The 27,735-nt window shown below is 49.0% G+C and overlaps 2 protein-coding genes across 2 annotated transcripts in view; one reads left to right on the top strand and one right to left on the bottom strand.

Annotated features, from left to right (window-relative positions):
* Positions 1-16,722: 16,722 nt before the first annotated feature.
* Arv1 (ARV1 homolog, fatty acid homeostasis modulator) lies at positions 16,723-27,210 on the bottom strand. Its single transcript, XM_015504321.2, has 6 exons — positions 27,027-27,210; positions 24,847-24,966; positions 22,553-22,706; positions 19,741-19,965; positions 18,696-18,840; positions 16,723-17,349 (listed from the first exon to the last, which is right to left on the bottom strand). The coding sequence occupies exons 1-5, from the start codon at positions 27,177-27,179 to the stop codon at positions 18,698-18,700; spliced, it is 795 nt and encodes a 264-aa protein (XP_015359807.1). The 5' UTR covers positions 27,180-27,210; the 3' UTR covers positions 16,723-17,349; positions 18,696-18,697.
* A 107-nt stretch (positions 27,211-27,317) lies between these two features.
* Positions 27,318-27,735, top strand: part of Ttc13 (tetratricopeptide repeat domain 13) — a 70,093-nt gene continuing 69,675 nt past the window's right edge. Inside the window, 2 exon segments of the mRNA XM_015504320.2 lie at positions 27,318-27,552; positions 27,555-27,590. Of these exon segments, the coding sequence (XP_015359806.2) occupies positions 27,354-27,552; positions 27,555-27,590 (235 nt within the window). The 5' untranslated portion in view covers positions 27,318-27,353.

Below are 27,735 nucleotides of genomic sequence, written 5' to 3'. Positions count from 1 at the left end.
GCACTAGCTTTTGAAAAAGGAGAGTCTTACGAAAGGGCTGGATGTGTTCAGAGACAGACTGGACCCGCTGTCCACTGAGGTGTTTTCTTCACTTCCCCCTGCCACTGTAGTTCTTCTTCCTCTGGAACCTGACCCTTGACAATGTCCATGGTCAGTTTTGGCCATAGTTTAGGACAGGACCATGTGGACAAGACAGGATACTGCACAGGACCAATTTGTACAAGCTGCAGAATGACATGAGGTGGCCTGGACAGCCTGGGCCAGCTGCGAGGGATGAGGACAGGAGGGGATGTTCTTAATGTGAAGCCATGTGGACAGGACAATGTGGACAGGACGGGGTACTGGGCTATGTGGACAGGACTGGGTAGACAGGACCATATGACAAGTCTGAGGACTGGGCGTTCCCCAAAGATAGGCCCTCAGATAAGGTCATAGGAATATAATCTGAAGATTTGAGGCTCCAAAGGATTGAAAAGCTTCTCTGTGCCCCTGTACACTCGTGTCTGCTCCCTCCCCACCTGTAGGGCCCTGGACAGGCCACGCCTGGACTCACAGCCTTCCCCCTTTCTGCCACATGTCAGGGTCACAGTGCCCCCAACAGCCACAGCCCAGCCTGCATTGGTTGTGGCGGGTGTTGCTGTAGCTCTCTGGGGTCAGGTGGGCAAGGATATTTAGGGCAGGCTGGAGCAGGGAACCCTGGCCTTTCTGGGTCACGCCCACCATGCAGCAGCAGGACCAACATGAACTTCACAGACACTGACTCCCTCTGAGAAGCCATTTTCACAATCCCATGGGGGAAACTGCACATGTACACTGCAGACCTCGGGAGCAGGCAGCCAGCCCTGAGGCCGGCAGCAGAGATCTGCCCCTTTCCAGTGCCACCCTTTAGCAAGAGCCCCACCTCCATCTGCACGTTCCCGTGAAGATTGTGGGTTCCTTCCGTGCTCCATCCTGCAGATGCTCAACACTGGGATTGTCCCTGAGGTGATGCTCTGCCTCAGATGCTGGAGGCAGGAAGTCCCCAAGCCTGCCTTACTGGCTATAGCATTCACTAAGATACGTGGCCTCTTCCATTTTGGGGAGTACTGTGTTCCCTTCCTTGATTGGCCCTAAGAGCCACAGATGGCCTGTCTTGCAGGTGTGGGCATTCTGAATCTCCATTGTGTGTGTGTATTGCAGGGAAGGGCCTGGGGAGCAGGGAGGGTGCTTGTCCTCTGACCAGAGCTTCCCAGTTGAGGAGGGTGAGCTCTGGGACTGCAGAATGCCTGGCCGGTCCCTGTCAGTAGCCCATATGCCAAGGGAGAAGGTGATGGGGGAGGGGGAAGATGGGGACAGGATGACTGGAGATTAGGAAGTACAGAGAGGGGTGTCTGGCATGTTCCTGAGTGGTTGACTAGATTGATGAGACGGATGAACAAAAGTCCTCAATTTTTATTTCCGATAAGGTCAACACTGACAAGTATAACCTATATAACTACAGGAGGGTCTTTGGGACCCTCAGTTGTAGTTAGAATTGGAGGTAAAATACCCAAGTTAAACTGCAGGGGGTTTAAATCCTTTACTATCTGTACATCTGCAGTTTGTTACTGTAGCACATCATGTACCTGAAGAAGGGACTTAAGAGAATGATCACAGTGACCTGAGGGTTGAGAGATGGGCCTCACGTCCTATTGTGAAGGGCAGTTTTGTAAGACTTAGGAAACTGAGTGTATGCCCTTTAATTTCATTTCCTTTTAAAAGCCCTAAAGTGGCTTCTACTGAATAGTAAGTCAGAGTTGCAAGGGGGCTTTAAATATCGGTAACTGGGGCCTACAGCATGATTATCTTGTCTTCCTGCTGCCTGTGGACTCCTCTACCAGCAGGGACATAAGGTTGCCCTGGGATTAAAGAGTGGTCCGGGTCCAGTGGCCTGATCAGTGGGCCTCATTCTTGCCATCATCACACATATTTTAAAGCTTCTACAGATTTGAGGCCGAGTCTGGGAGGGATCAGGAGGATGACGACATCCTTCTCCCTCCCTGCCTCCTCACAGATATCTCATTTTTCCTAATGTGTCTCACAGAGGTGGTCACATGAGTGAAGAGCAGTACTTGTAGGTTGGTGCATATTGGTGGTTTCTTTTAATAATAGTCAAGTAGTGACAGTGCTGAACAGTTGCTGAAAACACTGTGGAGACATTCTCACCTAAGGACCTAGAAACAGTGCTCACAGTGGAAGTGTGAGCTATGGGACAGGTCCCACAAGTTTGTACCTGTGGCACAGCAGCCAGAATCCAAAGTAGACATGTAGGGTGCCTTAAGGGACAGGCCTGTGGTGCTGAAGGCTGGTATCTTTTAGAACAGGGGTTTTTAGGATGTGGTCTGGGGACTCCTGGGGGTTTCTGAGGTCCTTGCAGGGGTCCATGAGTCATGGTGACAAATGTGGCTTTTTTGTTCTCATCTGAGGACATGCACTAGCACTTGGAAGATGAGTGTAATTTGGCTAATCCATTTCCACATTTTTCATGTGACTTGTGCTAGATACTTCAATGTCCACTCAGAGCGCAAGACTGGTAGTTTCAGTATAGCAGGATGGAAGTTGGTTGGAGTTCAGAGTCCCCCGCTGGCGGAGGGCAGCACAGAGCAGGCAGTTAGAGGAGGCTGTTACATGGATGCTCCTTTCTTCCCAGACACACAAACACACATATACACATATGCGCGCGCGCACACACACTGGGCCAGATTTTCTTCATTTACTTCAACCAGAACACGTGTCCCAGAGGACCAAATGCAGAAGCAGATGAGCTGGACATTAAAAAGTATTTACAAAAATGTTACTGTTCATGAAGGTTATGAACATGTGCTGGGTCTGGTAGCATGTGATGGGTTTATTATTTTTAATGGATTAATAAGTGTTTTATATGAAGACACAAATTGGTGTGAATATACTTTATATACAACCAGAGATATTAAAAATTGTTCTCTATATGTGTAATAAGAATTGTAATACATTCCGCTGTCATATATATAAATAAAAAATTAATTAAAAAAATTCAAATATTTTTCATAAAAAAAGAATTATGTTGTGTGTTAGTAACCCAGTGATTTTTTTTCATTATATATGCAGTATAATTTTTTTTGATCCCAAAGTAATCTGCCCTGTAATTGTGGCTACTACTTCTGTACTATTTGTTCTGTTCTTTAAGTAATCACCAATAATCTGCATTTTAAATTGCCAGTTTATTGTCTCCATAGATATACTTGCATTTTTTCTTTGTTAATTTTCATCTTTATCCTGTAAATTCTGGGAAAGTCTTTCAAATTGTTCCCCATATTATCTCATCAATAATTTACTTTATATTTCTGAGACCTCAATATTATTTCCTAAATGTTTTTCAGATCCATGTAATAGATCATTTTCGGAATTAATGTTTTCCTTTGAATCCTTCGTATATTGCTCAATATGCTTGATTCTGCATTATATTTTCATAAGTTCTAGGTTGTCCGTGTATTTTTTCTTTTAATATGAATTTAATTGCAAATCTCTTAAAGATAGAATATGATAATTATATCTCTATCCTTATGAGGGTGCTACCTTATCTTGAATAATGTAACTTAAAGTGAGTTTTGAAATTTGGAAAAGTGAGTCTTCCAACTTTGTTCCTCTCTGTCAAGACTTTTGTGGTTATTTTGTGTCTTTTGAATTTCTAAATGAATTTTAATGCAAGCTTTTCAATTTATACAAAAAGTTAGATGAAAATTCTATAGTAAATACACTGAATCTGCAAATCAAATAAAAAATAAGTATTTTAAAGCTTCTCTGTTTTAATTTCTATTAAGGTGAATATTGATAGAAAATCAGGTGTAATCCACATAAATGAAAGCATTTGGGGACCCTGGATAATTTTTGAGAGTATGATGGGTTCCCAACACCAAAACATTTGAAATCTACTTCACAACGGAGAATGGAAAAAAGCTGGTTCCTATGATTAATGAACCATTTGAGGTTTGTTTTTTTTTTTTTGTTTTTTTTTTTTTGTGGTGCTGAGGATTGAATCCAGGGTCTTGTGCATGCAAGGCAAGCACTCTACCAACTGAGCTATATCCCCAGCCCCCATTTGAATTTTTAGTGCAGTGAAAATGTTTTATATTTATAATCAAAGAAAAACAAAAGAATGCACAAAGACATTTGTTAAAGAAAATGGCAGGGGCTGAAGTTGTGGCTCAGTGGTAGAGAGCTTGCCTAGGATGTGTGAGGCATGGGTTTGCTCCCCAGCACCACATAAAAAAAAATAAATAAACAAAGGTATAGTAAAAAAAAATGGCAGTTGCTTTTCTCTCTGTCTAGGACAGAAGGAAAGGAAGCAGGCTTATTTGTGCTGCCATTGGAGATAACAAGAGGGGCTTACGAAGATCCTGTCCTGGGTCTCTGGACGCCATCAACCTAAGTCAGCAAGCAGAAGGGCCCACAGACGGGGTAGGGGTGTGACGAACTCTGAGTTTATCCTAACCTGGGGGCTCAGTCATCCTGGCTTCTCTCTTCTGAATCACCATGGTTCTTCTCAGGCTAGTCCCACCCTGGTGGATGACATGTCCACAGGAAGTGAAGCTGACCAGAGGACGGCAGGCTGCGTTGTGGAGGCCCAGGGGAATACAGGGCCACCAGGCGTTTCTATCCAGTGTTGGTGGCCGGGTCAGTAGTCTTTCCCTGCTACGTCAACACCAGCCATGTCCTCCTCTTTGCTCTCCTTTTCTAAACAGTACATAGGTCAGCACCCTTCTGTCAACCGTCCTTTACCAGGAATCAGGTTACTGCCAGTCCTGTGGACACATATTTATATGGACACCTGGATTAGATTTTGAGCATTTGCCACATCTTTTCTAAACCATCTGTGTATGCTTTCTCATTCATTGCATTTGTAAAAGGTAATAGTAAAGGGTCTCTCATTGTAAGTTAATACCTGTAGAAAATCTAGAAAATTCAAAAAACCCAAAAGTAAAAATTGCAGTGATCCCAGCAGTTTGCTGAAGTCCTGCTAACCTTGAGGCTTCTTGCTTCGGGTCTTCCTACAAATGGACCAGGGTCCTGCAAATCTGGGGCAGCTCCTGCTCTGTTGCTGACTGGCCACAGGCCAGGGTCCATTTTACTAGAATCAGCACTGCCTCATAGGACAAGGACAAAGAAGATATATTTCTGTACAATGAAGACTTTTTCCTCTCCAACAAAACCTTAGCTGATTCAAAGATATGGCACATTTTCAAGGCTTTGGATAGATATGACCAGTCAGTTCTCCAGAAAGGGTTTGTAGTACGTGGTCTTGCTAGCTGTGTGTGTCCTCTGTGTGTTTTCTTCTTATTATTAGGAGTTTTAAACTCAAGAGAAGCGTGCTTGTTGGGAAAAAGGCTGAGCAGTGCAGAGGCTGTAATAGGGACAAGCGAGGCTTCTCCATCCAGTGCCACATCCCAGAAGTCCTGACATAGCTTGCACATGTGTGTACGTACATGTGAGCCCTGCACGTGTCCCTCTGTGGTGGCCTGTGGGGCTAGTCATGCTCTTTAGCTGCACCCACAGACGGAACTCCCCCCTCTGGCATGGTGCCTTAATGTGGGTGTGTGGCTGTGCCAGCCTCTGGACCTGGCCATTGCAGAGTGGGTCAAGGAGTCATGAAGAGGGTGGGCTCCTGGTGTGACCTACTGAGACCAGCTGTCACATCACCAGTTGCTGCCGTCTCCTGGTGTGCTGGCCTCAATGGAACTCCTCCACTGTGTTGGGGAAGAAGTCTCTTGTTTGTATCTCTTAAATACAAATATAAATTGCCCCAACTTTTATTTTTAGTTTCTTTTCTAAAAGACAACTTAAAGTTTTTCATGAGTTTTAAATTTTTTTTTTAGTTGTAGATGGACACAATACCTTTATTTATTTTTATGTGGTGCTGAGGATCGAACCCAGTGCCTCATGTGTGCAAGGAAGGCGCTCTACTGCTGAGTCACAACTCCAACCTGAGTTTTTTTTTTTTAATCAACAAATATTTCCTTTTCCAGTTGTCATGGCCCCTTGCCTATAGTCCTAGTGACTCAGAAGGCTGAGACAGCAGGATCTCAAGTTTGGGGCCAGATTGGGCAAGTTAGCAAGACCCTACCTCAAAAAATGAAAAAAAGACTGAGGATGTGGCTAAGATGATAGAGTGTCCCCTTCTGGGTTCAATCCTGGTCCTAGAAAAAGAGAAAATAAAAATCTTCCTTTTAGAGGTCCTCTTGTCTAAACTTGTCGCCTAGTGGCAGTGTCTCTACTGAGTCTTTCACAAGCTGGAAAGAGCCCCTGCCCCCTGTAGCCCTGGAAGTGTTCAGAGACCTGCAGGGACCCTAGCTGGGAGCCACCATCCTGCCTGAAGCTCATTCCTGCTCGAGCCTGTGCCACAGCGAGGAGGCAGGAGACTGGCTCAGAACGGTGGGGCCTGCTCGTGGGAATTCTGTGGCTGGGGAGCCTCCTATGCACAAGGCAGCGGGGTGAAGGAGCCCCACGTGGAAGTGGAGAGAATGGCCAGGAAGGAAGCAGGAAGCCTGAACAGGAAAGAGGAAGGACGTTAGCAGCTCACAGCAGTGGATGCTAGTTGGTTGTCCCATCTTGGAGTCTGGAATTAAGGATGTATATTGCAGAGTCTGACAATTCTGTATTTTTCTTTTAATGAGCCTTTCTGAATTTCAAAGTGCATGCTTTTGGAAGAGAGCTGTATTTTCCGAATCAAGCTGTGGATGAGGGCAGTGCTTCCCCCCGCAGTAGCTAGGACTGCACCGTGTCCATGGGCTGGATTTTCCGCAAGTTCTTGCTCTGGGCTGTTTATTTCCTGTAGTTTGCTCCTGGGATGGCCCTCTCTCCCCTCTTGGGCCCCAGACCTCTGCTGGAGGAAGCTTGGCTTGGCATCTGCTGCTCAGGCAAGAGGTGTTCTTTGATGCCATGGGAACTGTGCGGGCACTCAGAGGCCTGATGCTCTCTGTAGGAGCACCTCGGGGTGCACTGGGCACAGAGGGCTTCCTCTTCAGCTGCTGCTTCTATGACTGCCTGGGGGTGTGGCCAGGGTCTCTGCACAGCCCATGGTAGGACTGGCCAACCAGAGCTCTCTATAGCCAGGTGTGCACTGAGGCACCTGGTATCTGCGTGTCCATGCTGCAAGCTCCAGGCTGGTGGCTGAGGACTCCCAGAGGGACGTGAGTCACTTCCTTAAAGCAGCTTGTCCTGTGGCAGGAGGAAGGAGACCCATCTGCACACTTGGAACATAAGGTGGAGAACCAGGAATGACCCAAGACATCCCAGGAGGAAAGGGGTGAAAACTGGCTGAGCCAGTCACTAGCAGCAGGGTGCCGCTGCTGGGCCAGGTGGTCCCAGAGGCTCTGGCCTGTGTGGAGCAGACATCTGGGGCTAGTCTGGGCGAAGGGGCCTCAACCTGACTGGTGCATGTGGTGCAGTGGCGAGTAGGGACACAGCCGAAGAGTCATCTGACCATGATGGAACGTTGCCCAGCGAGTTCCCGCTCCCTGAGAAGATGGAGTGACCATGTTCAGCAGCCAGCAGGAGGAGGTGTCCTGACAGGAAGTCAGGGCTGTCCCTATAGCTATTTCCAAGGATTTCTGCTAAGTCAGGGAAGTCTGGGTGCCCGGAGACGTGTGCAGGGTGTGTGTGTCCTTGCTGGTGGCCCAGTGTTTGGCGCGTGGTCACCTGTGTTGCAGGTATGGGCAGGATGGACCTGTGTTCCTGGGCGGGTCACACCTTCCTTTCTAGGCCAGTGTCCCACCCATGACAGGGCAGCTTTGAGTCATCTGGTACTATGGCACCAAGAGGTCCCGGCACTGTCCTTTGCTTCCAGCCCACTGCTGCGGGCCCACTCAGGGTTCTGGGCAGACGTTGGAAAGCCTGGAACCACGCGTGTAAAGGAGGCCCGGGTCACAGGAGGGGAGAGGCAGAGCCTTCACTCTCCAAGGGGCCGTCTCGCCCTGGAGCCCAGGCTCCTGCCTCCCTCAGGCACACCAGGCACCCTGGGAGGGTGGAGGTCAGCATGCTGCTGGTGATCCTGGGTGACTCTGGTCTGCCCTGAGGTGGGAGTAGAGTCTCACACCCCCACCCCGATGGTGTCAGAGTCACTTAGTGGAAGCGAGCCTTGTCCCTAGTCTTGCTGGTGTGACTCTGGGTGGGTGTGGTGTTGCTAAAGTTCCATTGTTCCCTCACTCTAGCCCTAGAGGAGTTCAGTGCTCTGGGGCTTGCTGAATCAGGATCTGTGTGCAGGGCCTGTATCTCGAAAGGAATCTCTGAAAGCAGGAGCCAGCTTGGAGGAAGGACTCGGTGGTCAGCAGACCAGAGCATCCTGTGAAAGTAGTGGCCGTACCCGAGGTACCTGGCTTAGAGAGATGAGTTAGCTGGTCTGTTAGGTGTAAGGGTATGGACTGAACCCGGCCTCCAGGTATTTAAAGGGTAGATGGGAGAGAGCAATGGGGTCGCACCTAGCACCAGGGTGCTGGAGACAGGACCCAGCACAGCAGGGCTGATGGAGGCCTCGATTGGCTTGGAGGGTCGGCCTGTGGAGTCGGAGGCAGAACATCCAGGTCCTTTCTGACCGGGGTCTCCAGGTACCATGTTGCTGGTGATTTTCATCCTGTTTGCTACACTGACCGTGTCCTGCCCAGGGTGGCCCGGGGCACTTCTGGGTGCCTGGGCTGCTTTCCCACCCAGTGCTGCTGTCCCGCTCTGTCTGGTAGAGCTGCATACACATGGGGGTCCGCCTGCTTCATCACAGTAGGAGGGCAGGGCTGGGCACTTTGTCCACTGTTGGCAGTCGTGGCAGCCTGGGTTCTGCCCAGCGGGCAATCTTCAGTCTGCTCTTCTTCTGTTTGTGGCTTCAAATGCCATCCTGGGAGCAGCATAAATGTCAGTGGCTCAGGAAAGACAGAGGCCTTTGTGTGGAGATGCTGGTTCTTTGCTGGGATGGATATCAGTCACCATTGAAGTTCCAAGCCAGCATCCCGCACTTCCTGACAGGTGTACATACAGGAGGGCGACCCACTGTGTTTGACCCAGCTTTGGGTGCCCCCAGGCTTGCTATCTGCTCACCTGGGAGGCTGCCTGAGGGCAGGCTGCCACTGGGCGGAGCTGATTCTTAGGACAGTCTACCCAGGCACTGGGTCTTGTGTTACAGACCCACCGAGGGTGTGGACTTAAGCAAAGCCCCTGAGAAAGAGCTGGGCCTGAGGGAGGCTTCTCCAGGAGTTCTAGGCCCATGAGGTGCCTGAGTGACAGCAGGACAGCCTATCTGAAAGTCTAGAAGGTTGCCCTCGGGGGCTGGGCAAACCCAGCTCCATTCTTATTTCTTTTTCTGTATGGGGTTGGACCCAGGGCCTTGGGCATGCAAGGGTAGACAAGTGCTCCAACACTGGACTGCGTCCTCTGCCCCTTTTATTTTATTCAAGATAGGATCTTGAATAAAGTCCCAGGCTGGCCTCCAACTTGCAATCCTCCTTCTGCAGTCTCCCCAGTGCTAGGATAGGTGTGCGTCCCCACAGCTACAGTGCTATGTCTGGTCTATTCAGAAGCCAGCCAGTGTTTGCCTGGTGGCTGGGAGTGATTGAAGGGTGTAAAGAATGACCTTCAGTTTAATACCCAATCTCATCCCAAGAATAGCAATTTTTAACTGGGCTCCAGCTTCCTTTATGAAAGTCAAACTCTTACCTGGAGAATCTTGTGCTGCGTAAGGAAGCCATTTTTGCATGCCATCTGCCTCTTTGTAAGCACATGTCCATATGTAAGGGTTCTTAGCATGCAGGCAGTGTCTATTAACGTGGACTGGGCTTCATATAGACCTCCCAGCAGAGTCTAAGTAGCTGGCCTGGGATTAAGAGCGGAAGCCAGGCTCCCCTGCTTTGCACATCCTCAGGGCTGTCCCCTAGGTGTGGTCAGCGACGCCCATGGCTTCCAGCAGCCCCAGCTGCTGAATGGAGCTGTGTGTTGGGCAGGGTTCCTGTGTGGTTCCTGAGCACACTGAGGATCCAAGTGTGCTGGGCTCCCCTGCATTTTCAAGAACATGAAGAGCTTCTGTCTTGGGTTGATAGAAATGGTACCTTTCCTACCCTAGCTGCCTTCCCTGGGTGGGCAGTGGGAAGGGAGAAACTTGAAGATAAATAAGTATGTGTCCCTTATTTGGTCACCACTTGTTTTGGGTTTTTTGAATTTTCTAGATTTTCTACAGTTATTAACTTACAATGAGAGACCCTTTACTATTACCTTTTACAAATGCAATGAATGAGAACTGNATAGGAAAGTTATGTCTAATTTTTTAAATTATATATACATATATATATTTACATTTATGTGGTGCTGAGGATTGAACCCAGTGCCTCATGCATGAGAGGCGAACACTGTACCACTGAGCCACAACCCCAGCCCCTGTAAAATATATTTTTAATATCTTTATTTTTACTTATTTATATGTGGTGCTGAGGACCGAACCCAGGGCTTCACACATGGTAGGTGAGCGCACTACCTCTGAGCCACAACCTCAGCCCAAGTTATATCTAATAATTCCACTGTCTTTCCTATTCCGTCCCCTCCCTTCCCTTTATTCCCCTTTGTCTAATCCAATGAACTTCTGTTCTTTACTCCCCACCTTATTCACATATCAGAGAAAACATTCAGCCTTTAGTTTTGGGGGGGATTGACTTATTTCACTAAGCATGATCGTCTCCAGATCATTCATTTACCATAAAAAGTCATAAAGTCATTCTTTTTGCCTGTGTATGTGGGGGAGAGTACCAGTATTGAACCAGGGCACAAGAAAACTGAGCCACATCCCTAGACCAATTTTGTAGTTTATTTAGAGACAGGGTCTCTCTGATTTGCTGAGGCTGGCTTTGAACTCATGATCCTCCTGCCTCAGCCTCCCGAGCTGCTGGGATTCCCGGTGTGTGCTGCTGTCCCCGCCACCACTTGTTTTTGTGGCAAGTGTTTCCAGGAGAAGCTGTTAGCTGCATCTTACCAGACTGCTGCTTTAAAAAAAAAATTTATTTTCTTTTTAGATATGTGATGGTATTTTGACATACTATATATACATGGAGTATAATTTATTCTAATTAGGATCACATTCTTGTGTCTTGTGATGTACATGATGTGGAGTTACACTGGTTGTGTATTCATGTATAAACATAGGAAAGTTATGTCTAATTTTTAAAATTATATATACATATATATATTTACATTTATGTGGTGCTGAGGATTGAACCCAGTGCCTCATGCATGAGAGGCGAACACTGTACCACTGAGCCACAACCCCAGCCCCTGTAAAATATATTTTTAATATCTTTATTTTTACTTATTTATATGTGGTGCTGAGGACCGAACCCAGGGCTTCACACATGGTAGGTGAGCGCACTACCTCTGAGCCACAACCTCAGCCCAAGTTATATCTAATAATTCCACTGTCTTTCCTATTCCGTCCCCTCCCTTCCCTTTATTCCCCTTTGTCTAATCCAATGAACTTCTGTTCTTTACTCCCCACCTTATTCACATATCAGAGAAAACATTCAGCCTTTAGTTTTGGGGGGGATTGACTTATTTCACTAAGCATGATCGTCTCCAGATCATTCATTTACCATAAAAAGTCATAAAGTCATTCTTTTTGCCTGTGTATGTGGGGGAGAGTACCAGTATTGAACCAGGGCACAAGAAAACTGAGCCACATCCCTAGACCAATTTTGTAGTTTATTTAGAGACAGGGTCTCACTGAGTTGCTTAGTGCCTTGCTTTTTGCTGAGGCTGGCTTTGGATTCACAATCCTCCTGCCTCAGCTTCCAGAGCTGCTGGGATACAGGTGTGTACCACTGCGCCCAGCTCAAAGTCATTCTTTTTTATGGCTGAGTCATATCCCATTGTTACTGGGTTTCTTCATGGTCAGCTAGTTGCTTTGGGGAGGGATCCCACAACCATTGTCTGGAGCAGAGGGTGTTTGGCTTCCAAATGTCCTCTGGTAAACCTGGGGCTGAGCTGGTTTGGAGTTGGATGCTATGGGGTGGCTGCATTCCAACCCCTGGAGCTGTGACTGTGGCGCTCAGATCCTGACATAATGACAGGGAAAGCAAATGAGGGTCTTCTGAGTCTGGTGGCTGGGAGGAAATGACCTGCTTGGTGTGCCTGGTTCAGCCAGCTGGAGTGCCACAGCAATCTCTGCAGGCTGGGCTCACCACCTCACAGCAGCGCTCCTCCCCAGGCTGTGGATGGGACTGACACAGGGAAGGTGTTCTCCAAACTGGAGTCCCCAGTGTCCGCGTGATGCGGCTCTATTCCTGTGTGGGAGGACTGAGCTAGCCTCGGCAGACAGCTGGCCGGTCGTGCTGACTTGTTTTGCCTCCCGCCCTCCCTCAGGTTGGCCTCCGGCAGCTGGACGTATCTTTGCTCTGCCAGCTGTACAGCCTCTACGAGTCGATTCAGGAGTACAAGGGTGCGTGCCAGGCAGCCTCCAGCCCTGACTGCTCATGTGCACTGGAGAACGGCTTCTCTGATGAGGAAGAAGAGGGTTTCCAGGACCAGAGCTCCCTTCGTGAAGGCCAGGATGGAGGCCCTCCTGGGAGCCTGCCCCTGCCTGTGCCCCAACTCTCTGGCAGTGACTGGATTCTGGAGTCCATCTAAGGCCTCGGGTGGTGGTGGCTTCAAACTGGACCCACTGTCAGCATCTGCTGCTCTTCTTGCAAGAATGTGTTTAGCCTGTCCACTGTGGACAGTCCTCGGCCACGTGGGACTCGAGGGGAGTCCATTGCTGCACAGTGGTGGTCTGCTTGGGTGACCCCGAGGTACTGAAAATGCTTTGGCAGCTTGTGCTGGGTGTAGACACCCCTGCTGGAGGTTCATGGGACAAGAGGCCCTGCAAGAGGCCCTGCAAGAGGCCTGAGTCATTCCTTACAGACAGGTCACTGGCACCTCCTCCGTGAGGGTCATGCTTCCATTTGGGGATGGATGAAGCCATTCCTCTGCCCCTTCCCCAGCCTAGCCAGCAGCACTTCTTGCTGTTTAACAAGTGGTGGAGCCTCTTTGTTCAGCTTTATTTTCAGGCCGCATCACTGATGGTCCAGGTGACTCCATGGAAGCCTTTTATCGAGAAGACAAACGTTTCCGCTTCAGCCATCATGGCATTCTCACAGCCTACTAGAACTTGGTCATTTTGTCCCTCTGGTATAGGAGGAAGGAAGATAATACCAAGATACATTGAGTGGGAAAAAAACCAAACCTGGGCAGGCCAGTGTTTGCATAGTCGCTGGATGGCGACTGTGTTCATTTTAAATGACCCTGAATGTAAACTAGTATGTGGAAAGCAAACCACCCTCCCCTCCAAGCAGTGGTTACCTTGAGCCTTCATATATTTATTAAAATACTTTATGAGAACTACACTGTTAAACACAAGGATAAAATGCCCAAACTGTGTTGTGTGTTACTTTGTTTTCAATGCAGAATCCAATGCATAATCCACTTTCATGACCTGAATGCTATTCCAAACAAACATGTGTGGAAAGAAAAGCAGTGTTCCTTGCTGTTAAATGCATCTCAAAACAGCTTCCATCCTCTGTTGAGCTTCAGCAGCCCTCTTATTAGTAGCAGGCCACCATCTGTAGCAAGGTCTGGACTTTGTCCAGTCTCCTGCCTTCTTCCTTCCAGTGTGATGAGTGCTCACTGGTGCCTCCTTCAGGATGGTGCTGGGAAGTACAGCCTGACTTAGGAGCAGAGCATGCCAGGTCTCAGGAACTGGGCCACACTGGCAGAAGGCACCCTGCTCAGTTCCTCTGCTGACAGTAGTTACCGTAAGGGTGCCAGTAAGTTGCCTTCACCCTTTGACAAGATGATTCTGCGAAGACAGGAAGTCGAAAGCAGCAGGTCCGGTCACTTGTAGGATCCTATGTCTCTGAGGCTGACCCTTCTTCACCATGAGTTAGCACTTAGGTCAGCCTGACCATGTTGAGGGTCAACTGGGGAGCTTCAACAAGACTGTGCAGGCTTTGGCAGCACCCCTTGGCACCCATGGTTCCTTGGCAGGTGGTGACTGTGCATCTGTGTATCTCTGGGGACGGAGCTCCTCTGCCATCTCTGGAGGGAGCTGGAGCCTGTTCCCGGGAGGGCAGTGCTCCAGTGCAGAGGGGGGCAACCCATGAACACTCATTTATCTTAAGTGGACTGGGATCACCAACATGCCACCTTTGCTTCCAAAGTTATTTAATTCTGCTTTATAAAAAGTCACACAACACAATAAAATGCTTTTAAAAGTCAGAAGTCCTGGCTTGGAAGTCAGGACCAGAGGGGCAGGAGGGAGGGCAGGGCAGGTGAGGGAAGTTGGGGGATTCAGCACGACTGGGGGCATGCTGTAAGGAGTTCAAGGCACAGCCCAGGGACAGAAGGTAGAGGCTCACCTCTGGGCAGGTGCTTGCTTGGCATCCCTGCTGGGTTTGTCCGTGCCAGGTGTCTTCTGGGAAACTGGGAGGGGTTCAACAGCATTCTGTGGATGTTGCAAGGGAATCTTCAGAGCTGCGCCAAGTCTGCCTCTTGGCTGGTGCAGACATGTGGTCCAGGGCAGCCCAGAGGCCTGGCAGCTCCAGGAGGGCGGTGCGCTTCATTGAAGGCTGCCTGGCAAAGGGCTCCTTGTATTGCCCTGATGTCTGCCTTCCTATCCTTTGATGAGGTCACAGATAAAGGCTGTCTCCATAGGAGTCCTGCCCAAACCTGAAAGGGGGTGTCACTGTGGGGGAGCCCCTGTTAGCCAAATGGTTTTGTGGCAGGTTGAAAACTGGTCCCCCAAAGATGCCTAGTCAAGGAGTCTCAGGAACTTGTAGACGGGACCTTATCTGGTGGAAGGGCCTTTGCAGGGTCTTCAGCAATCTTGATGTGGGGAGATTGTTCTCATTACCCACATGGGTCCTCAATGCCATCACAGGTGCTTTATGGGAAGTAGAGGGACACCTGACACACTATGGGGTGCCCTGTGGGGGTGGGAGAGGCTGGAGTGCTGCAGCGGCTAGCCGAGGGTGAGGGGTCGACAGCAGCGAGGAAGCCTAGGTTCTCCCTGAGCCTCCAGAGGAAGCTTGGCTCTGCCGACACCTCCACTGGGCCCAGTGAAACCGACTCTGAACTTCTGCCTCCAGGGGTGGGAGCATCACCGGTGGCTTTAAGACACGCAGTGTGGTCATTTGCTGTGGCAGCCAGAGCCACCAAACGCGGAGTCCTGGGCAGCAGCTCCCTGGCCTACCCGTAGGTGGCACACCTGCTGACCTGAGGCTGTTCTCTCCCCACCCTCTCAGCATTTCCTGATGGCTCCCAAGAAGCAGGTGAGCTAATCACAGGCGTCTTCAGGGCTTCTGACTGGTGCCTGGCACAAAGCAGTATACACAGTCATTAAGTAGAAATAAGGAAGCAGAATCCTGTTTGGGGCAGCCAGGTCTTTTGCTTTGGTACTGTTTTCCCTCTGTTGGCCCTTCAGGAGCCAGAAAATATTTGAGACTTAGTCTGAAGTTAAAAACTTTCCCCTTCAGAATCTGTTCCCAATTTTAGAATGACAGGTTATAGTTAGATATCAGGAAGGCATATTGTAACCTTCAAGGGTCTCAGGTGTTCCTGCAGAAAAGGGGCTGTCAGAGCCTAACCCTAAGGTGTATTTAGATGTGGTTCCAGTTATTGGATTCCTCATTTTTTTAAAAACCCTTTTAGCTGGACACAGTGGCATACCCCTGTAATCCTAGGGACTCAGGAAGCTGCATCAGGAAGATCACAAATTGTAGGCCAGTCTCAGCAAATTAGCGAAACCCTGTCTCAAAAAAGTAAAAGGGCTCGAGTGCAGCTCAGTGTAGAGCACCCCTGGGTTCAGTCCCCGGCACAAAAACAGGAGGAAAGAGGTCTTTTATTCTTTACTTCCTGTACTATATTTGAAGACCGGTAAGCATTCCTTCTTCATACCAACTTTCAGAGAGCCACCATTAGACTACCAACAGGCCAACATTAGGGGCCCTGTATTAGCCAAGGCACAGACTAAAAAGGACCCAACCTGGTCACTTGTGACCTTGAGCAGATCCTTTAGCCATTCTAAGACTGGTTATAAAACTGTCTTCGGATTTCCTGATTCGTGCCTCTGTCTTGTAATAGCTGCAATATTCTTTCTTTGGCAAACATACACCATGTTGTTTTCTCCCCAATGTGGTTCAGAGGCTCCAAACACTGCTGGAGGAAGCCTTTAACAAAAGGCCTCTGTCCGTCTCCATGGCCGTGTCAGTCTGCCGTGTGCGCCTCCTGTGCATTTCCCCTGCTGGTTCTCAGCTCTGCTGAAACTCAAGAGCAAGCAGTGGACTCCGTCCATTTGTAGGACAGCTCGTCAATGGCTGCGGATGAGGCAGGACTTCCAGGTGGCTGGAGTGCTCATGGTTTTTAATAAAGGCAGGATATCTAAAAGTGACTTAATTTTGTATCTTTTTCTTTTTCTAAATACTTAAAATTTTTTTTTTTTTAGTTGTAGATGGTCAAAATACCTTTTATTTTTACGGCTGGGGATTGAACCCAGGACGTGGACATGCATGTGCTTTACTGAGCTAGAACCCCAAACTTTTTTTGTTTTTTGCAGGGTTGGGGATTGAACCCAGGGCCTCACACATACTAAGGCAAGCCCTCTACCCTACCCTAAGCTGCATCCCCAGCCCTGCATCTGACAATTTAAAAAAGTAATTTAATTACTACATTAAAAATTTTTAAAAATTCAGTTGAAAGACTTTATTAAGAGGAAAGTGTTTCTGCTGTTTCAAGAACATAAAATATCATCATTTTAAGCCAGTAACCTAACATTTCAATTGAAAATACATGACCACCCCAAGGGATGAAACCTTGCCCTGTGTGGGGCTCAGGAGTGGACCTGTTGGCTGAGTGGGCTGCTGCTGGCCGGCGGGCTGCAGTGTGAGGGCTTCTACTCCACATCTCCGCCTCTTATCTTTGCTTCACTTGCTCATCAGGACAGAGCTTGGCTTCGGTCCTGCCTTCCACAGATGGCAGAGGAGGGGTCCTGGAAAGGCACGTGCAGCTGACAGTCCGGGAGGGGCTGCTGCAGGGCCTCTCCAGAGCACCCCGAGAGGGGGTAGGGCAGCAAGAGCCTGGGTGCAGGTGGGAGATGAAGTATAGCAGGACAGGGCTTCCCTAACTGTGAATCACACTGACAGTGACAAATAGAAATACTTGTGAAACGGGACGAAATGCCAGCACTGGGTTGATCCAGGCAGATCCTGGGAACACAGCTGCCATGGGTGGGCAGGAACCAGTGAGCAGGAGTGCAGTTGCCCGGCGTGGCTCCTGGGGCAGCAGCGGAGCTGGAGAGCAGACCTGCAGGGGGTGGAGTGCAGAGAGGAGCCTCAGCGGGCAGTGCCAGGGTCCTGCCCCGTCCCAGAAGAAACCAAAGGTGCTCCTAGGTCAGCAGGAAGAGGTGACAGGAGACTGAGGGGCACCCCTGCCTGGTGCTCTGGGAGGACTGAGGTGGCACCAGCAGGCTGAAGGCCTTTAGGCAGGAGGCGGAGTGAGACAGGAGGGGCACTGCCTGAGGAAAGCCATCAGCAAGCATTATTTTGGGGGGCACAGATCCCAGGGAGTTCAGTTTTAGGCTGGCTGACTTTAGGAAATGGAAGAAAGGCCCATCTGGTCATTACATAGGAGCAATGGACAGTGCCCAGTGACCTGGCAAGAGGAAGAGCTGGCAGGGGTGCCCTAGAAGGAACATGCACAGAGGTGCACATAAGAGACAGGAAGAGGGCCGAGGGCAGAGGAGGCACTCAGGGCAAGAGACCTGGCAGAAGGGGAAAGGGAGGTTTGCTTCAGAAGGAGCAAGATCCTGAAGAGCAGCCAGCAGCCAGCTGCCTTGGGAAATTTAAGGCCACAGAATTCCCGAGACTCTGGGAGAAAGAACCTTCTTTCATTTATTTATTTTTGGTCCTGGGAATTGAATCCAGAGGCTCTTTACCACTTAATCAAATCCTGAGCTCTTTACTTTTTGAGACAGGTTCTCTTTATATCTTGGAAGACAGCCTCAAACTTACAACAGCCCATCTTAGGCTCTGGAGTGGCTGGGGTTATAGGTGTGTCCACTGTGCCTGAGAAAGCACATTTTACACAGGAGTCATGAGCGTGGGGAAGAGGCAGGCTCAGGCCAACTGCTGGGCACAGGTAGTGGGCAGAGGAAAGATGCCCCATGGAGGAGAAGGGCAGCTGAAGCCACAGCCGCCTGCAAGAGAGGGTGAAAAGAGCAGAACAGGCGAAGATGCAGGCCACCAGATGAAGTGGGGTGTCTGGAGGGCTGCAGCACTGCTTGGCCGCTGCCTACAGGCTCTAGGTATGAGCAAACAGTGGCAGAGTAGGCCAAAAGCAGAGGAGAGGTGGAAATGAAGGGACAAGGCAAGAGAGGCAGCGAAGAGCGGGTGGGGAGGCAGCGAAAAGCAGGTGGGGAGGCAGGGGACTCGCTGGGCAGGGCAAGAGAGGGCTGCAGGCAGTTGCAGAGGCTGAGCTTTAGGGCAGACCCTGCTCTGTGAGGGCAGGATCCAAGGTAATGCAAGCAGGGATGCTGCTGTCAGGAGGAGGAATGTGGACCCGAGTGAAGGGCCCAGAGCCACGGGCTGTAGACTTGAGGTGCCCAGGTGGTGCAGGCTGCCTAGGCTGGGAAGGCCTGAGGCTGCCCGTACCTTCAGAAGTCCTGGGACTTATAGATGGCACAGTCGCTGCCAACATCCCACTCCAGCCTCTGGAAAAGGCACACCGTGGAGCTCTCCAGCAGTAAGCCACTCAGGATGGCCAGCAGGGACAGCTTCCGGTTGATGCTCAGGGCCACTGTGAAAGAAGAGGCAGCCAACACAGTCTTAGGAGTCTCAATGACACTGGAATGTGAATTCTGTGAGTGTGAGCTGTTTGGCAAAGATGTTCTTAGGACATGTACACTGTTTATATTTCTCTGCTTGCTTCCTTTTCTAGCACTTCCATCAGCAAGCCTTTGAGAGAATCAAAGCTACTGCTCTTAACAAACTGAGCTTCTCAAATCGAGAGAGAGCTGGGGATGTGGCTCAAGTGGTAGCACGCTCGTCTGGCATGCGTGCGGCCCGGGTTCGATCCTCAGCACCACATACAAACAAAGATGTTGTGTCTGCCGATAACTAAAAAATAAATATTAAAATTCTCTCTCTCTCTCTTAAAAAAAAAAAAAAAATCGAGAGACACAGTTTCATCAACATTTGGAAAAACAAAAAGCAGACTCCCGGGTTCTAAAGAGAGCAACAGAGGAGAACCATAGTCTCAAGGTCACATTTGCAAGAGGGTAAGTATGATGGTGACAGCATCAGAAAACAGTCATTAAAATGGTGACAGGAAGAATGGGAGACATGTTTCCTGGCGTGGCAGGTGCTGCCTGCTGTGGATGCCCATGCCTGGCATGCATCCTGGGGTGGCAACTGCCTGGCCTTGTTAATTCTGGCCATGCCACTCAGCCCTTGCAGTCCCGTGAATTCATTCACAAAGTAATGCAACAAAGGCCACCCACGAGTCTCACAGGACAGGGGGAGGGCAGATGAGGGCACCTGGTCACAGTGAATGAACCCTGAGCACCCGCCTGCGCAAGGGACTACAGGCACGCCAGCCTTCTGCGGCCCCAGAAGCAACCACAGGGTTCCGCAGGCCCAGAAGCAAGGCTTCACCTTCCCTGTGGGTGGGAGGCAGAGGAGCAGAGCAGAAGCTTACCTCTGACCGCCTGGAAGTTTGACGTCAGCACAAACACTTTGATGAGCTTGAGGCACAGAGGAGTATAGTCATGCTCCCAGATGACAGCCGGGATCAGCAGGAGCTTCCCGTAGCTTGACAACAGCAGCGCTTTAAGCAACAAAATAAAGTGGGGCTTTCTCTTTGTTGTCCTAGGTCGTTCTGCCCACAGGAAAGTAAAAATGCCAATGAAAAAGGCAGTCTGTTCTGGGAGGAAACAGGAAATGAAAACATGTATATCTCCATCCAAACTACACCTCAGAACAAGCAACCCTCAATTCCAGACTATGACTGATCCCCTGAATATCTCCATCCAAACTACACCCTCAGAACAAGCAACCCTCAATTCCAAACTACAACAGATCCCCTGACTCCCACAGGAATGTTTCCACAATACCAGACCCTCTTTCTCCCCAGCGCCCTGGCCTTTGTGTCTCACCTGGCCAACAGGAGCCAACAAATACATGTCAACATACTCTAACCAAGCCTGTCAACGTCCCCTGAAAAAAAGCAGCTCTGAGAGACAATGGTAGCCCACTCTGTGAAGGCTTCTGGGCAGAGGGAGTCAAAGGGCCAACGAAGGCTGCCAGGTCTGAGGCCTGGAGCTGTTCTGAGGCCCCTGCAGGCACTGTTTTGGTCTGTTTTCCCACTAGGCATCGACAAGACTTGGAATGTTTTGTTACCTAAACTAAAAGACTTCCCTTATTCATTTTAATAATATATCTGAGTGCAATTTCTTATACTCTAGAAAATATTCTTGAAATATGGAGTCCAGATTAGGGGAGGCAGCAGCTGCCCTGGCATCCTGGGGCCATGGGACTGCACCATCTGTCAGACCCTGCCCAACGGGGCCTCACCTGTGCGACTGCTGTGGGTAGGACTGTTAACCTTCTGCTCACCCACCCACATGCATTCTGAGTGGCCTGTCCTTAGCTCTCTTTTCCCCATGAGCTGTGTTATACCTCCAGAATCAGGCTCCTCTGGAACATGTGTCATATTAAAGCAGGTTTAGATGTGTGGTGTTGCCCAAGATCTAGGGTAAGAAATCGAGAGGTGAAATGATTGGGTTATGATAGCCTTAACCCAATCAGCACATCAATCCCCTGAAAGGGATTCACTTGGTGGTGACTGAGAGCCGGCAGGCTGTGTCACTGGGGGGCGTGCTTCTGGGGTATATGTTTTGTCCTTGTTGAGCCAAGCTCTCTGCTTCCTGGAGCCATGTTCCCAGCTGCTTTCCTTGGCCACACATATCTGCCATGATGTTCTTTCTGGCTCACCTCAAGCCCTGAGGAATGGAGCTGGCTGGCTGGGATGGAGGCCTCTGAAGTGTGAGCCCCAAAATAAACTTTTCCTCCTCTAACTGTTCTTGTCAGGTCTTTGGGTTACAGTAGTAAGCAAAAAAGCTGACCAAAATATAAGTTGGTACTGAGAAGTGTGGTGGAAGGCTTCAGGGTGCTGAGAAGGCAGAGGGTCAGGGTCTAGGATCAAGAAGGTCTAGATTAGAGACAGACACTTGGGAGTTCTGAGAAGGCAGATGAGAAGACCAAGGGAGTGATGATGAGAGAGAGGACACGCAGGCCAGAAATACGACATTGGAATGGACTGGAGACTTCATACCACTAAAATGATATTCGTTATAGCCAAAGGATTTATCTATTATTATCATTTTTAAAGTTCTTTTCTTTTTGTGGGGGTGGGACCAGGGATTGAACTCAGGGGCACTCAACCACTGAGTCATATCCCCAGCAGTATTTTGTATTTTATTTAGAAACAGGGTCTCACTGAGTTGCTTAGCACCTCACTGTTGCTGAGGCTGGCTTTGAACCTACGATCCTCCTGCCTCAGTCTCTTGAGCTGCTGGGATTACAGGCATGTGATTACAGGTGTGTGCCACCATGTCCAGCCAAAACTCTTTTTTTTAATAGGGGGTCTCACTGTGTGGCCCAGGCTGCCTTGATCTCCTGGGCTCAAGTGATCTTCTGGCCTCAGTTGTCTGAGAAGCTGGGACTCTAGTTGGTTCCTGTGCCCTTTAATTGAAGGATTTAGCAGCAGAGAACCATGGAAATTAGTATGAAAATAGCCACAGAAATCAATTTCACATAATTCTGACCCTAGAAGGACAAGTCACAAATCTGAATGCTGAAGAAAGAACTTTCCGAACATGAATGTGTTGGGTGCGGGGGGTAGCCTATTTCCCCAAGGAACAAGGCAGTTAAGTTGCAAGCTTTCCCTATTCAATATATTGCATTAGTACTAAGCAGCTGGCTAATGCATTGTCAGTCTATTTTTTAATAAAGATGGGGTTTAATAATCTTCAAATTGGATAATCAGAAATTTAAAATTACAACTTTTATCAACATTTCAAAACATTTTATGAAACTTTCTAATATTAAATATGACTATTTCTATGCATGTTTGTTAACAAATAAAGTTTTTTGATGAAGTTTTTAGATGAACTCACCTAGCAGGGTAGTGGTAGAGCTGAAAATTTAGTCTCAAGTGCTATATTAACTATCTCCTCTTGCCAAGGATTAAAACCATTTGTCTTAGTTTTGTTTTTTGGTACCAGGTATTGAACCTTGGGGGGCTTAACCACTGAGCCACATCCCCAGCCCTTTTTATTTTATTTTGAGACAAGGTCTCACTAAGTTGCTTAGGGACCTGTTAAGTTGCTGAGGCTGGCTTTGAACTCCTGTCTCAGCCTCCTGAGCTGTTGAGATAACAGGAATGCACCACAGTGCCAAAATAGTTAAGTACTAGGTTTATAAGAATGGAAAGGTAGGCATCTCCTTACCTAAAGAAGCAATGGCAAACATCCGATAGAAGTCCCATTCTTTGGCATATCTGATCAAGTCATCAGGAGCAGTGTTCTGTGTTGAATCTTGAAGCTGCCACCACCTGAGGTATGCTTCGCAAAGCAAGCAAAACATGCAGAGTTTTCCATGGATCTAAAGGTCAAAGACATTGCCACTCAGTCAGGTAAAGAAGCACTCAGTTATACCAAGTATCAATAGGCACAGCTGTAGGTTTGAAGACTGTCCCCTGTAGTCCATTTTCAAATTCAGAACTGCCCAATAAAGTGGCCAGTTGTATCTATTCTGAAAATCAGTGGTTCTTTTGTGATACTGGGGATTGAACCCAGGGGTGCTTTACCATTGAGCTACCCACCCCTGGCCTATTTTTTTTAAAAAGGGTCTTGCTAATTTGTTGAGGCTGGCCTCAAACTTGCAAACCTCCTGCCTCAGACTCCCAAGCCACTAGGATTATAGGTGTGTGTTACTGTGCTCAGCAAATCAGAAGTTTTTTTTTTTTTAATTTTTTTTATAGTTATAGACAGACAGCATGCCTTTATTTTATTTTATGTGGTGTTAAGGGTCAAACCCAGTGCCTCATATGTGCCAGGGAAACAAGCGCTCTGCCACTAGCTACAGCCCTATCCTAAATCACAGGTCCTTTTTGGGGGGTGGGGGTGCCAGGGATTGAACTCAGGGGCACTCAACCACTGAACCACATCTCCAGCCCTATTTTTTTTTGTATGTGGGGGGTATGGGGATTGAACCCAGGAGTGCTTAACCACTGAGCCACATCCCCAGCCCTTTTTTATATTTTATTTAGAGACAGAGTCTCACCAAGTTGCTAAGTGCCTTGTTAATCTGCTGAAGCTGCCTTTGAACTCACAATCCTCCTGCCTCAGCCTCCAGAGCCGCTAGGATTATAGGTGTGCGCCACTGTGCTGGGATCCAAATCAGAGGTTCCTAATCAGCAATGGCCAATGGAATCACATAGGGAGATTTTTCAAATTACGAATGTCAGGGCCACAGTCCTAAGTCAGAATCTTTGGTACTAAAACCTAGAAGTGTATATTTTATAGCAATTCCTAGGGGAACTCTAACATGTACATAAGAATCATTGCTTAAAATATTTCACCATTTGATACATTTTTGACACAAAATTTATGTGACCCACATATAGGTGCAGACAACAGTCAGAGAATACATTTAATCTAAGGTTCCAAGCAGCATAGAAGGAACTGTTGGTATGAATGTGAACTAAAAAAAAAAAAAAGGCCTCTGGATAGATGAATACAAATCAATACTGAAAGAAAACGGTTAAAAGGAAAACTAAGCTGGATGTCTGATGGTCAACAGGGACTACTGAGTAGTAAGAGCTGCCCCCTCCCAGCTCCTCCTAGGAATCGAGCCTCTGCCCCTACGCCAACCAGCGTGACCCACACTAGAGTCCAGCATGCTCAGAGGCTCTCAGTGAGCACAGGGATGCTTGGAACCCCTGGGGAGCTGTGACCACGCAGATGCCAGGAGGCCTTAGCTTGGAATATTTCCCCTTCCACTGGCCAACCAGATGGTCCTAGATGTGCAGCCAAGGCTGAGAATCAATGCTCCAGTGACTCAGCTATGGGATGGGGCAGGGATAAATCAACTGTTAATATCTACCTTAGGGCAAATTTAGGGTTGCTAAATCAAGTAAATGAAAATATAGGACACTCAGTTAAATTTAGGTTTCATATACAAACAAATAATTTGTACAAGTGTGCTCCATGCAACATTTGGTACATACCTTTCTTTGTTTTTCTGATTTTCAAAGGTTCTGGGTGTCCTGTATTTTACCCATCAATCCTACTCAAACTACTCAAGCATTTACCATGCAATACACTAGATTATGTTTTGAAAACTACTTTAAAAGTTAGGACTTTCCTAACAACTCAGTGTTGTTATATTCACCTCATACATTTCCTTAGCAGCAGAGTGTGAAATGAAACAAATTATGTTTTTCATAGTTTTCTTTTAATGTTTGTCTATTTCTCTTAGGTATGATTCTTTCCCTACCCAGCTGTTTGATTTCATTCTGTTGAGAATCCATTCAATAGGTAGCCCACTGAAGAGCCATCACAACTAGTTGTTTGCATCTTGCCAGTGGCCAAAGCTCACTCCGTGCATCCACATCTGTTAATTTTAGAAATTTCCAGCCATGTTGAGAAAAGACCCATACTCCAGTCAGAATTTCTTTCACTTTAGTCTTTCAAAATACAAAAGCATCACCAAGTAACATTAAAAAACTGCCACAACTCACATTTATTTTGGTATTGAAAAGTATATGTCTGTAGGCCTGGGCTTTGCACAAAATAGCATTGATCAAGATGATAACAGGATCATACTCAATGTATTTGTCTACAGGTTTTTGGCAGGATTTCTGAAATAACACAGATAATGTTAGAACAAGCAAATTTATACATTCTGAAATCTTAGTCAATTTCAGATTGACTAAGCACCCTCCACCGTCTCTACTGTAGCAGACTTGTAGAGCAATAAGGCCACATCCATATTTAGGTATACTTCCATTCAGATAAAAATGTTCCTATATGTAAGATATGGCTTTACAAGAGACTAAATATAAGCTTCTAGGTTAGAAATATGAATTTCAACATCATATTTGGGAAGCTAAAAGATAGTCAACTTAAAGGCTAATTCCCAGAAGATTCTACTTTCAACTCTACCTTTGATCTATAGGAATTGTTAAAAGACAACCTTACAGTGTCCTTCGCTGATCGACTGTTGCCATTGGCTTGATGGCCCCAGTGTTGTGGTCCTGAAACATGACTTGGAGAAGGGCGTTCAGCCATGGTCTCACTCCAGGCTGCGCAGCACCCTCTGACGTCTCTACTGTAGCAGAGAGCCCATGTTCCTTCCTGTTCTCAGTGCTGACGAGGAATATCCAGGCTTCCCTCTGCCTGTTGGCTCAGGATTCTTGGCATGGTGTCCTGTTCTTTACTCAGCTTCTGAGAATAGGGGTGTGTGGCCTGGGCCTAGGTCACCAATCACTGCTTTCTTGGTTTCCATAGCATGTGCTGCTAAATGGCCTTCCACAAAGATCACCAGGTTCAATAGAGTTGGGTTCTCTGAACACCTGACTACAATGTACTACAGTACCAGCAGAACATGGACTTGTGGAAGCAGTGCTAATTACAAAGCTATGTCAGTGCTACAATTCACTGCAAAAAGACTGGTGGCTACAATTCAAATGAGACATTTTGAAACTCTGACTAGATAAAACAGAAATGGAAGGAGAAGCAACCAGTATACAAACACACTGGCATGGCCTTTTAGTTACACCAAAACACTAGAAGATTATTAACCCTGTGCTTCAATACGAAATTGGATTCAATTCCAATTTGAAGAGCTTCTCCACTTCATTCATGTCATTATAGGAAATAGGCTTGTTTGTCCAATCCCCAAGTAAATCAGCAAGGGAGATGTGCCACTCCTCAAACTCAAATCCAACCAATGAAACAGAGGCTGGGAAGTCATAGTGGACGAATGAATGAATGATTTTATGGGGCTGGGGACTGAACTCAGGACCTAGCACATGCTGGAGGGGGTGCCATACCACTGAGCTACAATCCTAACCCTTTTAAACATTTTACTTAGAGACAGTTTTGCTAAGTTGTCCAGGGTGGCCAGGAATTTGCATTGCTTCTGCCTCTGCCATCCCCAAGGACCTGGGATTACAGGCACAGGCCACTGTGCCTGGCAGGAGTTCATATTTCTGCGGCTCTCTTCTTGAGTAAAGAGTGTGTCAGCTTTAAACAGAAGCTAGAGTTGACAACCCCAGATTCACAGGCAAGGCTCTCTCATAGACCCCTCCCGTGCTATTCCTGCGGAGCACACGTTCTCCCTTCACGGTGGAATGCTCCTGCATTTTTAAATGGGTTCCTGCCTGTACTTCAGAAGTTCTCTAAACCCCATCTTTATAAGTAGGCCAGCAAACACCAGCAGCAGGCGGCATAAGCTCCTGCTCCTAGTGCACCCACTCCTTCAAGCGACAGTCACTCCGCGAGCGGCTGTGCGTTCCTAGCAAGAGCTCCTTCTCAGGCACTCTGAGATCAGCCACATCCAAGACGCCGGACGGTCACCTGGGACCACTGTCTTTAGCCCCCAGGACCTTAGAGTTTGCCAAGGGAACACAAGCATGCCCCCCCATGACAGGGGGCCCAGAAAGGGCAGCGCCCAGCGCCACCCTACTTGCGTGGCCGTCCACCTGCCCATCGCAGCCGCCGACCAACGGGACTACAGAGTCAGAGCTCACTTCCCCTCGCTCGCCCTCCAGCACGGGCCTTTCCCCAAGTGCTGCCCCCCACCCGCCACTCAAGTGGAACGTCCTCCGGGTCCTCCTGGCACTGCCGCAGGCGCGCGCCGGACCGACGGAGCCTGCGTCCCCGCCCCGGGGCCCCGCCGCCGCCCGGCCGCGCTCACGCAGATGGTGATCTTCAGTACGCCGTGGCGGTAGTCCCGGTACAGCTCCTGCGCCTCCTCATTGCACTCGATGCAGCGGTACCGGCAGGGGCCCGAGACTGCGCCCCCCGCGCCCTTGGCCGGCCGCGGACCGCTGCGCCCGCCCGTTCCCATGGCCACGGGTGCCCTTCCGGTCCTGGGCGGAAGTTACGACACCGCTCCGGAAGTCCGCAGAGTCTATGCGCATGCGCGGGCCGGGGCGCGCGGCCGTGAGTACCACTCGCGGCGGGTGAGGCCGCGGCGCCGCGCCCACCCGCCCGCCGCGCCGCGCCTGCGCCGTGCGCGAAGATGGCACCTGCCGGCCGCGGCTGCAGCTGCCGGGGCGGCTTGGGGGCCCGGGTGCCGCCGCTGCTGCTTCTGCTGCTGCTGTTGCTGGCGGCGTTGGGCTACGCGCGGGCTACAGAGCATTACTCGCCGCTGTCCCTGCTCAAGCAGGAGCTGCAGCACCGGCAGCAGCAGGACGCCGCGGCTGGCGGCGGCTGCCCGCAGTCGGGGACTGGACAGACCAGTACCCGGCTGAGTGCGGTGAGTGGGCCGCGTCTCCCCGCTGCGGCGACGCCCTGGGGCCTGCGGGGGTGCGGGAAGAGAGAAGGCGGGGGGCGGGAGGGAGAAGGCGGGCGGCGGCGGGCGGAGGAGAAGGAGGGGGGGAAGGGGGAGAAGAGCGCGAAGG

The sequence above is a fragment of the Marmota marmota genome, unplaced genomic scaffold (assembly GCF_001458135.2).
Source record: "Marmota marmota marmota unplaced genomic scaffold, marMar, whole genome shotgun sequence".
NCBI classification, from domain to species: domain Eukaryota; kingdom Metazoa; phylum Chordata; class Mammalia; order Rodentia; family Sciuridae; genus Marmota; species Marmota marmota.
The sequence above is the reverse complement of the archived record's forward strand: the minus strand, read 5'-3'. Positions and strand labels throughout refer to the sequence as shown.